Source organism: Epinephelus fuscoguttatus, linkage group LG1, assembly GCF_011397635.1.
Source record: "Epinephelus fuscoguttatus linkage group LG1, E.fuscoguttatus.final_Chr_v1".
In the NCBI taxonomy this organism is placed as follows: Eukaryota; Metazoa; Chordata; class Actinopteri; order Perciformes; family Serranidae; genus Epinephelus; species Epinephelus fuscoguttatus.
This window is the reverse complement of record NC_064752.1, coordinates 10,970,768-10,982,065: the sequence shown is the minus strand read 5'-3', so window position 1 is coordinate 10,982,065 and position 11,298 is coordinate 10,970,768. Positions and strand designations below refer to the sequence as shown.

General features: G+C 38.4%; 3 protein-coding genes across 3 annotated transcripts; all 3 read right to left on the bottom strand.

The window, feature by feature from the left end:
- Positions 1-242: 242 nt before the first annotated feature.
- LOC125889404 (transcription factor HES-2-like) lies at positions 243-874 on the bottom strand. The gene is made up of 2 exons (XM_049577369.1): positions 716-874; positions 243-606 (listed from the first exon to the last, which is right to left on the bottom strand). Exons 1-2 carry the CDS (start codon positions 836-838, stop codon positions 274-276), a joined length of 456 nt encoding a protein of 151 aa, XP_049433326.1. The 5' UTR covers positions 839-874; the 3' UTR covers positions 243-273.
- Positions 875-4,444: 3,570 nt separating this feature from the next.
- On the bottom strand, positions 4,445-5,012 carry LOC125889406 (transcription factor HES-2-like). Its single transcript, XM_049577401.1, has 2 exons — positions 4,890-5,012; positions 4,445-4,777 (listed from the first exon to the last, which is right to left on the bottom strand). Exons 1-2 carry the CDS (start codon positions 5,010-5,012, stop codon positions 4,445-4,447), a joined length of 456 nt encoding a protein of 151 aa, XP_049433358.1.
- A 3,716-nt stretch (positions 5,013-8,728) lies between these two features.
- LOC125889407 (transcription factor HES-2-like) lies at positions 8,729-9,296 on the bottom strand. Its single transcript, XM_049577416.1, has 2 exons — positions 9,174-9,296; positions 8,729-9,061 (listed from the first exon to the last, which is right to left on the bottom strand). Exons 1-2 carry the CDS (start codon positions 9,294-9,296, stop codon positions 8,729-8,731), a joined length of 456 nt encoding a protein of 151 aa, XP_049433373.1.
- Positions 9,297-11,298: the final 2,002 nt, after the last annotated feature.

Below are 11,298 nucleotides of genomic sequence, written 5' to 3'. Positions count from 1 at the left end.
CATCAATACAGGAAGTACAGTGAGATATAATAATAATAATTGCTGATGCAATCAGATTTGGTTCATGCAACATGCATGATAAGAAGTTCTTTTTCTTAACTTGAAAGATATTGTTGTTGTCATTTCCTCAGGAAAACACACAAAATAAAACCTTGTGTACAAACAGAAGAACAAGTTCATCAAATGCCAGAATTCAGAAGAATTCATTTCCAGTAATCTTTGACCAATATGGTCATCTGAGTTTGTCTGGTAGAAACTCCAGTCTGTAGGTGTCTACCACGGCCTCCAGAGGGCGCTGTTGACTGGACTCTGTTCTTTGGTGATGCTGGTCTGGACTGTGGAGCTCAGAGGAGAGAAGTCAGCCTCTGTCAGGTTGTTATCAGAGGAAGACTGCAGCTTGTTGAAGTGGTTCAGCAGTCTTCTCTGCTGTTGATGCTGCTGCTGCAGCTGTGTCAGGACACAAACTGTCATCTCCAGGATGTCTGCTTTCTCCAGCTTGGAGTCTGGCTGCTGTTTGAGGAACTCTGGACCCAGGAGAGACTTGAGCTGCTCAATGCTGCTGTTGATTCGCTCTCTGCGTAACTTCTCCACCAGAGGCTTTCTGAGCTGCAGGAAGAAGAACAAAGTCATTAATAAACTTATTCTGGAGTAAATGTTGGCATGAACAAAGAGAACATCTTATGATGGATACATTTTTCTTGGATGTTGAGTTTACCTTGTGGGTCAGAGTGAGATGCTCCTGAGAATTGGTCATTGCTGCAGTGATTGTAGGTGCCATGTCTGGATCTGTGTGCTGTAGAGGTCTCTGTAGAGAGAATCTGATCTGTGCTGGCTTCATCCCTCCTATTTATAGTCCCACATCTCCATATCAATGTGTGGGTCTGGGTCTGGACAGAGTTTCTCACACTCTCAGCCAATCAGAGAGCCTGGTCAGACAATAAGGGATGCAGCACACTTAATGCTGTTATCGCCCCGGGGGACAATGGTTAGATCTCAGGGGAACAGGTGGAGGACTGGGGGGGGTGATGGAGAGAGACTCACAGAGCTCTGTGTGAATCTGAGAAAGTGTTGACCCTGTAGAGAGAGCAGATCTGCTGCCTGATGCTGGGATCAATGACTTTGACTGAGCACACGCTCATCATCACATCGCACACGTGGAAGACAGACAATTAATTCCATGTTGGTTAAAAAGTACTGTAAACTTGTAACATTTAACTAAATTACATAATCAATGGAAATAGGTATTTGTGTCTGCTTGTGTTGTGCCACAACCTAAAGTATATTTCATGGCATTCATCCTCATTTTTGTCCTTCATAAATTTTACGATATTTTTTATTTAATAAGATTTGACTTGTTTCTGGAAAAACTTAGATTACTTTATCTTACAAAGTCATTTTTATTGCAGTAATAAGGCTGTGATGCTCACTATGTATTTAAAAACTTGAGAACAACATTCACTCTGCTGTCCAGATGTTTGAGTCTTCTGACTTGTGTGTTGTGGTCAGTGTGGGTAGAAAGTTGGTCTCAGTTTCCCACACTGACTCCTTGAATGCTGTGGTCAATGAACGACAAAAGGACTTTGAATGGAGCCTTTGTGACTGATACTGGACGTGTGTTGTAGTAGAAACAGAGCCTGACGTCACCAACCATCTGGAGGGAAAGAACACCATTGGCTGACTGGGACAGTTTGAGAAGTTTCAAATTCTGACAAAGAATTTATATTAACGGGCCAGCTAAATTTATTTGGCAATCATTTCCTCAACTTTCAATAATTTTGACACATTGACCATCCAGTCAAAATTTGTTCTTTCTTTTTTTTTTTCTTTTAATCAGGACCTGGATCAAGATCTCAGCTCTGTAGATGAGGGTGGGAGGTTGAGGCAGCTGTTTCCTGAAGTGTGCCAAATCCCTTTAGAGAATAATCTGCTGCTGGAGGGTTTCGGATGATAATCACGCTAAGGTCTGATCAGAGTTTTCCCACACTCTGTCCAGTACAAGAATGTAACATGTGTGCCTAAATTCAAGTGGACTTTTTTTTTTTTATTTTATTTTTTAAACACATGGTAGCCATTAGATTTTTCCTTTCAGTTTTCTTCTCTTCCCAGTGCTCTCCCTCTCTCTTTTTTTCTGTTGACATTTTACAGCTCATCAAAATTTCCTTTCAAACTGTACATTAAGTCAATATTGGTTGTGTTGGAAAGCAGCTCAGAAATCACATAAAAGCTATATGTTGATATCACCAATATATACTGAAGTCAGCATGCGGTATGTCATATTCGATATGGTCATATTCTGTCAACAAAATTCTGACCTGTGTGGTTTAGATGCAGAACAGTGTTCTCATTCAACAGTGATTTGATTCCAGTCTTAAAATATTATACGACTGTAGTCCTGGAATAAAGAAAATATTTCACATTTTTAAATTGAGAATTAACAATTTAGTTTTACAATTAACCTCACTGACAGACACTTGTAGAACATCTTTAGCAGGTCTTTTTTTTTTTATCACGGTCAGAAAAAATAGATTTAAAACATATTGGGAATGTTTGCGGGGAGCCGGGGTGTCTTTAATCTCTGTCTCTTCAGGGCAGAGGTCTTTATCTATTGTCCCTCAGAGCTCTGTGAGTGAGTTTCCTCTGGTTTCCCACACTCTGTCCTTTTATTGGAGGAACAATAGAAGTGTGCCTCATTATGCATCACATTAGATACAATGTCTGCCCTCTTTAAAGTGAGAAAATAATTATCCTAAATTACATCTAGCACGTATACCAAAATACCATTGCCTCCAAACACTATCTTGAAATATATATATATATGTATATATAGTTTTTTTATTCGACTTTGATGACTCGACTTACTGGAAATAGGTGACTTATTTTACGAATTATCAGAATGAAACCATAGGAAAAAAATGATTTACATACATTTACAGTAAACAGGTATGCTCAGAGGCAACAGTGTTAAAGTGGTTAGCAATGTGGTCTCACAGTAGGAAGGTTCTGATTTTAAACATGTTGGAGCTTCTGTGCGGAGTTTGCATGTTTTCCTCTGGTGCCCCGGCTTCTTCACTCAGTGCAAAGACATGCACGTTAAGTTAATGGGTGACTCTAAATTACCTGTATGTGGTAATTATTGTCCATCTAAGATGTCATCCCTGTGATTTTTTTTTTTTTTGGCAACCTGTCCAGGGTGTGCCAGCCTACAGCACAGTTTCAGCTGGAATGGGCTCCAGCCCCCTGTGACCCTCTAAAGGATAAGCAGTTCTAGCAGGTGGATGGATGATATTTTAAGGATAGAAAAATATTATCTTATAGCATGGCAATAGAGAACTCTGTAAATTAGGTGACCAACCCCCCGCCACTTTTTCATCATCATAACTAGGTCAGGTATTAGGAAAAATAACTCAAGACAACAATTTTCAGCTTGCAGTGTTTGTTTATTCAACACAATGAGCCACATAAATTATGACAGCTCCAACTAGAGGTGATGATACATCACAACAACAACTTGTAGATTTCCACAAGACACACTGTACTCACAGAGAGTAAAGGAACAACTGTCTTTATGAAAGACAAACATTTACAATCATTAAGGACACAGTCCACATTGTACTTTTGAGATTTTTACCTCAAATGGATAAAAACATTTATATTTAGTCAACAAAAGACAAATTAGTAAAAACTGACCTTACAACAGGTCACATTGTTCTCAATAACCACTAAAGTCATTTGATTCTTAAAATGTAAAAAAATACATGGTCACTGGAAAACTGTGACATTTAACAAGCCTTTTTCAGTAAAAGGATAAACATACTGATCTTTAAACAGATCATTTTTCAATAATCATACAAGTGAGGGAAAGTCCAGAATGACAAAATGTCCTTAAAAGAGGACAGTTAAGATTTTTGATTAATTCAAAAATGTAAATATCTATCAAGACGTAATAAATACCTCAACACACAGTATTGTACCAACACATGACAGTGAAACATAAAAGTATCACAGGAAAATTGTGACAAAAGGCAAACTCTTAAAAAAGAAAAGCATAAACATTTGGATCTAACAACAGATCAGTTTTGAGTAATGAGAGATATTCTTGAAAAAGAAAAGTTTCTGACCAAATGATCAATAACAATTTAAAGATAACAAATGTAACCATACTGTGTTCCATCAATACAGGAAGTACAGTGAGATATAATAATAATAATAATTGCTGATGCAATCAGATTTGGTTCATGCAACATGCATGATAAGAAGTTCTCTTTCTTAACTTGAAAGATATTGTTGTTGTCATTTCCTCAGGAAAACACACAAAATAAAACCTTGTGTACAAACAGAAGAACAAGTTCATCAAATGTCAGAATTCAGAAGAATTCATTTCCAGTAATCTTTGACCAATATGGTCATCTGAGTTTGTCTGGTAGTAACACCAGTCTGTAGGTGTCTACCACGGCCTCCAGAGGGCGCTGTTGACTGGACTCTGTTCTTTGGTGATGCTGGTCTGGACTGTGGAGCTCAGAGGAGAGAAGTCAGCCTCTGTCAGGTTGTTATCAGAGGAAGACTGCAGCTTGTTGAAGTGGTTCAGCAGTCTTCTCTGCTGTTGATGCTGCTGCTGCAGCTGTGTCAGGACACAAACTGTCATCTCCAGGATGTCTGCTTTCTCCAGCTTGGAGTCTGGCTGCTGTTTGAGGAACTCTGGACCCAGGAGAGACTTGAGCTGCTCAATGCTGCTGTTGATTCGCTCTCTGCGTAACTTCTCCACCAGAGGCTTTCTGAGCTGCAGGAAGAAGAACAACGTCATTAATAAACTTATTCTGGAGTAAATGTTAACATGAACAAAGACAAGCTTTCAATAACAATATTTAAATGTTGTTGGATGTTGAGTTTACCTTGTGGGTCAGAGTGAGATGCTCCTGAGAATTGGTCATTGCTGCAGTGATTGTAGGTGCCATGTCTGGATCTGTGTGCTGTAGAGGTCTCTGTAGAGAGAATCTGATCTGTGCTGGCTTCATCCCTCCTATTTATAGTCCCACATCTCCATATCAATGTGTGGGTCTGGGTCTTATCTGACTTTCTCACACTCTCAGCCAATCAGAGAGGTTTGTGAGACAATAAGGGATGCCACAAGCCAACTGGTTTTATTGATGCCCAGGCAATTGTTAGATCTCAGGGGAACAGGTGGAGGACTGGGGGGGTGATGGAGAGAGACTCACAGAGCTCTGTGTGAATCTGGGAAAGTGTTGACCCTGTAGAGAGAGCAGATCTGCTGCCTGATGCTGGGATCAATGACTTTGACTGAGCACACGCTCATCATCACATCACACACGTGGGAGACAGACAATTAATTCCATGTTGGTTAAAAAGTACTGTAAACTTGTAACATTTAACTAAATTACATAATCAATGGAAATAGGTATTTGTGTCTGCTTGTGTTGTGCCACAACCTAAAGTATATTTCATGGCATTCATCCTCATTTTTGTCCTTCTTAAATTTTACGATATTTTTTATTTGATAAGATTTGACTTGTTTCTGGAAAAACTTAAAATTACTTTATCTTACAAAGTCATTTTTATTGCAGTAATAAGGCTGTGATGCTCACTATGTATTTAAAAACTTGAGAACAACATTCACTCTGCTGTCCAGATGTTTGAGTCTTCTGACTTGTGTGTTGTGGTCAGTGTGGGTAGAAAGTTGGTCTCAGTTTCCCACACTGACTCCTTGAATGCTGTGGTCAATGAACGACAAAAGGACTTTGAATGGAGCCTTTGTGACTGATACTGGACGTGTGTTGTAGTAGAAACAGAGCCTGACGTCACCAACCATCTGGAGGGAAAGAACACCATTGGCTGACTGGGACAGTTTGAGAAGTTTCAAATTCTGACAAAGAATTTATATTAACGGGCCAGCTAAATTTATTTGGCAATCATTTCCTCAACTTTCAATAATTTTGACACATTGACCATCCAGTCAAAATTTGTTCTTTCTTTTTTTTTTTCTTTTAATCAGGACCTGGATCAAGATCTCAGCTCTGTAGATGAGGGTGGGAGGTTGAGGCAGCTGTTTCCTGAAGTGTGCCAAATCCCTTTAGAGAATAATCTGCTGCTGGAGGGTTTAGGATGATAATCACGCTCAACTCTGATCTCCAGAGTTTTCCCACACTCTGTCCATTAAATGAAGTTAAGCTGTGTGTCTAAATCCATATGAACCTTCTGATTATTCTTTTATGACGGCCATTAAATAGATCCTCCTTGTTTTTTTCCCTTTGTTATTCAGATCATACACCTCAAAACATTTATTTAAAAATATATATTCAGTCAGTAGTGACTGTATTGGAATCGTGCACAGAAATTGCATAGCTGGTATTCCATTTGAAAACCTATAAGTTAATATAACCAGTATACACTGAGGTCAACATGTGGTATTTAGCTGTGGTTGTATTCTGTCAAAAAAACTCTGAACTGTGTGCAGGGTGGCCGCAGGTCCTTAAAAAGTCTTCAGTTATCCTAAATAAACATTTACCAATATAAGGCCTTAAGAAGTATTAAAGTGTCTTAAATTCAGATTGATTGGGTCTTAAATGTTTTTAGTCACATCACAGATGTAATTGTTGATGTTGGTGCTACAGGAAACATAATTTTAACAGGAAGGAAACACTATTTAACAAGGTACTCCACTTCGACACCCCTGTATGTGTGCAATGCTGCTATTTAAAAAAAGACTTTGCCCAGCATTTTTTCATCATGGTATGAAAATATTGAAAACTTTAATCTATAATTTTAAACTGATAAGGAGTTTTGCATTTCTGGGAGCCAGGGTGTCTTTAATCTCTGTATCTTCAGGGCAGAGGTCTGGATCTATTGTCCCTCAGGGCTCTGTGAGTGAGTTTCCTCTGGTTTCCCACACTCTGTCCTTTCACTGGAGGAACAATAGAAGTGTGCCTCATTATGCATCACATTAGATACAATGTCTGACCTCTTTCAAGTGAGAAATGATTACTTTTTTCTTAAAATATCCCCACCAAATCTAATACTTAAACCAAAATTCTTTTGCTTTAAAGTTGTATTTTGAAATTCATCTTTTATCATTTCATTTGATGACTTGACTCACTGGACATAAGTGACCTAATTTCATGAAAAATCTGAATGAAACCACATAAAAAAAATGTTCCACATAGAAATTTACAGTAAACAGGTTTGTTCAGGGGTGGCACGTTGTTGAAGTGGTTAGCATTGTTGCCTCACAGCAGGAAGGTTCTGGGTTTGAACCTTTTGGGGCTTCTCTATGTGGAGTTTACATGTTTCTCTGGTGCCCTGCCTTCTTCCTTCAGTTCAAAGACTTGCATGTTAAGTAAATTGGTGACTCTAAATTATCTGTATGTGGTAATTGTTGTCTGTCTTCATATTTCAGCCTTGTGACTGTTAGTGGACCTGTCCAGGGTGTACCTGCCTAGTGCAGTGTTAGATGGGATCAACTCCAGTCCCCCTTTGACCCTCTAAAGGATAGGCAGTTATAGCAGATGGATGGATGGTATCAAGATAATCTGTGTCATACACAGATGGGATGCAAAAGAATCCTTCAAGTAAGTGGGAAAACACATTTTTATCATCATAATGAGGACAGATGTAAAGAAAAAAACTCATTTTCAGCTGATAGTGTTTTTTTATTCAACACAATGAGCCACATAAAGTGTGACAGCTCCAACTAGAGGTGATGATACATCACAACAACAACTTGTAGATTTCTACAAGACACACTGTACTCAGAGAGAGTAAAGGAACAACTGTCTTTATAAAAGACAAACAATTTACTATCTTTACGACACAGTCCATATTGTACCTTTGAGATTTTTACCTCAAATGGATAATGGTCTTTCTAAAAGACAAACGAACTGCTGTATTTGAAGACACAGAAGTCACTACATTTAAAAAATACATTTCCAAATGGAAAACTTGTATTTATTAAACAAAAAAAATTAAATTGACCTTACAACAGGTCTCAGTGTTCTTAATAACCACTAAATTCAGTTGACTGTCAAAATATAAGAAGCACATTGTCAGTGGAAAACTGTGACATTTAATAACCCTTTTTCCAGAAAAGATTAAACACGTTGATCCTATAACAGATCATTTTCAGTCATCACATAAAGTGAGGGAAAATCCATAATGATAAAATGTCCATAAAATGGACAATTAAGATTACTGATAAATTCATAATCATCAATACCTATCCATTTGCACACACAGTATTGTACCAACACATGATGTGCAGTCAGGTATAAAAATGTCACAGGAAAATTGTGACATAAAGCAAAACTTTTAGAAACAAAGGTATAAACATTAGGATCTAACAGCAGATCAGTTTTGAGTAATCAAAGATATATTCTTGAAAAAGAAAAGTTTCTGACCAAATGATCAATAACAATTTAAGGACAACAAATGTAACCATACTGTGTTCCACCAATACATGAAGTACAGTGAGATATAATTATAATAATTGCTGATGCAATCAGATTTGGTTCATGCAACATGCATGATAAGAAGTTCTCTTTCTTAATTTGAAAGATATTGTTGTTGTCATTTCCTCAGGAAAACACACAAAATAAAACCTTGTGTACAAACAGAAGAACAAGTTCATCAAATGTCAGAATTCAGAAGAATTCATTTCCAGTAATCTTTGACCAATATGGTCATCTGAGTTTGTCTGGTAGTAACTCCAGTCTGTAGGTGTCTACCACGGCCTCCAGAGGGCGCTGTTGACTGGACTCTGTTCTTTGGTGATGTTGGTCTGGACTGTGGAGCTCAGAGGAGAGAAGTCAGCCTCTGTCAGGTTGTTATCAGAGGAAGACTGCAGCTTGTTGAAGTGGTTCAGCAGTCTTCTCTGCTGTTGATGCTGCTGCTGCAGCTGTGTCAGGACACAAACTGTCATCTCCAGGATGTCTGCTTTCTCCAGCTTGGAGTCTGGCTGCTGTTTGAGGAACTCTGGACCCAGGAGAGACTTGAGCTGCTCAATGCTGCTGTTGATTCGCTCTCTGCGTAACTTCTCCACCAGAGGCTTTCTGAGCTGCAGGAAGAAGAACAAAGTCATTAATAAACTTATTCTGGAGTAAATGTTTGCATGAACAAAGACAAGCTTTCAATAACAATATTTAAATGTTGTTGGATGTTGAGTTTACCTTGTGGGTCAGAGTGAGATGCTCCTGAGAATTGGTCATTGCTGCAGTGATTGTAGGTGCCATGTCTGGATCTGTGTGCTGTAGAGGTCTCTGTAGAGAGAATCTGATCTGTGCTGGCTTCATCCCTCCTATTTATAGTCCCACATCTCCATATCAATGTGTGGGTCCTGGTTTCACTGGACTTTCTCACAGTCTCAACCAATCAGAGAGCTTGGTCAGACAATAAGGGATGCAGCACACTTAATGCTGTTATCGCCCCGGGGGACAATGGTTAGATCTCAGGGGAACAGGTGGAGGACTGGGGGGGTGATGGAGAGAGACTCACAGAGCTCTGTGTGAATCTGGGAAAGTGTTGACCCTGTAGAGAGAGCAGATCTGCTGCCTGATGCTGGGATCAATGACTTTGACTGAGCACACGCTCATCATCACATCACACACGTTTTGTGTAATCTACAAATAAAGTACATGTATGATAAAAAAACAAAATCGAATTTTCTTTTTATCACTTTTATTGAGCAAACATTTAAAATGTAGTAGGCAAAATAACTGTAATTGAAATGATGATTTAGTTGGTCGTGTCCTTTTATTTTTACCTTGATCATTTTTTCTATTAATTTGGCTTCATTAAATGCACTATTTTGCAAAAAGCACCATAACGTGTTAAAAGACAGTGTGCTGCCCATTCATGGTACTTGAATTAAACTCAGCATAATATTCATGCAGCTGTCCAGATGTAGTCGAGTCTTTTGACACGTGCCTTGTAGTCGGTGTGAGGAACAAGCTGAGCTCAGTTTCCCACACTGACTCCCTGTATGGTGTGGTCAATGAACCACAAAGGGACTTCAGTGACAGATGCTGGCTGTGTGTTGTTATAGAAACACAGTCTGACATCATCAGCCATCTGGAGGGAAAAGATACCATTGGCTGGCTCTGACAGTTTGTAATATTTTAAATTTTAGTGGAAAATCTTGCACTGAGTATCACCAAAATGTCTCATTGTCACATGTTTTCAGTTTCTAGTCATTGCCGTACAATTTTGAACCTCCAGTAATAATCCTGCCTCATAACTGACCATCAACTGGATCAAAGTTTCAGCTCTACACATGAGGGTGGGAGGTTTCCCGGGGGGCTGCTGTTTCATGAAGTGTGCCAAATCCCTTTGGGCAGTGACTTGGCTGCTGGTGGGATGAATGTCATTCACACTGAAGTCTTCCCTCCAGAGCTTTCCCACACTCTGTCCATTAGCAGAAAGCATGTGCCCCACTACAAATGGACCTTTTGATGATTCTGTACAGAATCAGTGTGCGCCACCAAGCATTAAGTGTGAGACCCCCCCTGAAAAATAATTAACCATTAAAGTGAGTAGTTAGTACATAAGTTAAACTACAGGTTTCTGATCAAATTGCAGTGTGAATGCTGGATGTAGAAACTGTTAAACAGCATTTTGCCTAAAATGTGTCAAAGATATGAAAAAGTTAAATTAATGTGAGAACATCCGACATGTCCTAGCCAGTTTACAGTTTACGATAACCATCTCAGAAAATATTACGGTTTCATGGTATTAAAGAATTATTATCAGTCACAATAATCCTTACAGGAAGGGTTGTTTTAAAGTTGAACAAACTTTTTATTACTATAACTGAAACTCCAAAACCATTCTTTAAAGTAGAAGTATGTGTAAAAGGGTTTGTCTCCTGAAAATAACTAAAATACAGGTGAGATTCTCTACCCAGTTGTTTTATTTTTCAGTATAGATTAACAAATGTACATGGTTTTCATATCACAGTATACCCTGAAAGCGATATCGCTGAAACCCTAAGTTTGACAAAAGTTTCTACATGAATGTATACATCTTTATGGCAAGGTTAAAGATAAATGGATTTTGAGGGGGTTTGTTGCATTTGCTTTCAGTATTACTAACCTTTAGAATAAGTAAAACATTAAAAAGCATTTAAAAGTTGAATAATAGGAATTTATGAAAGATTTGAACTATTTTAAAGTTTGAGTGTAGTTTCAAGCTGAAAATATGAACGAGGACACAGAGTTTCAAAATGCATGGAAATAGGTAAATTCTGAAAGTTCCATTGATTTATTTAAATTTGGAAAGTTCCTGAAAATGTGGAAT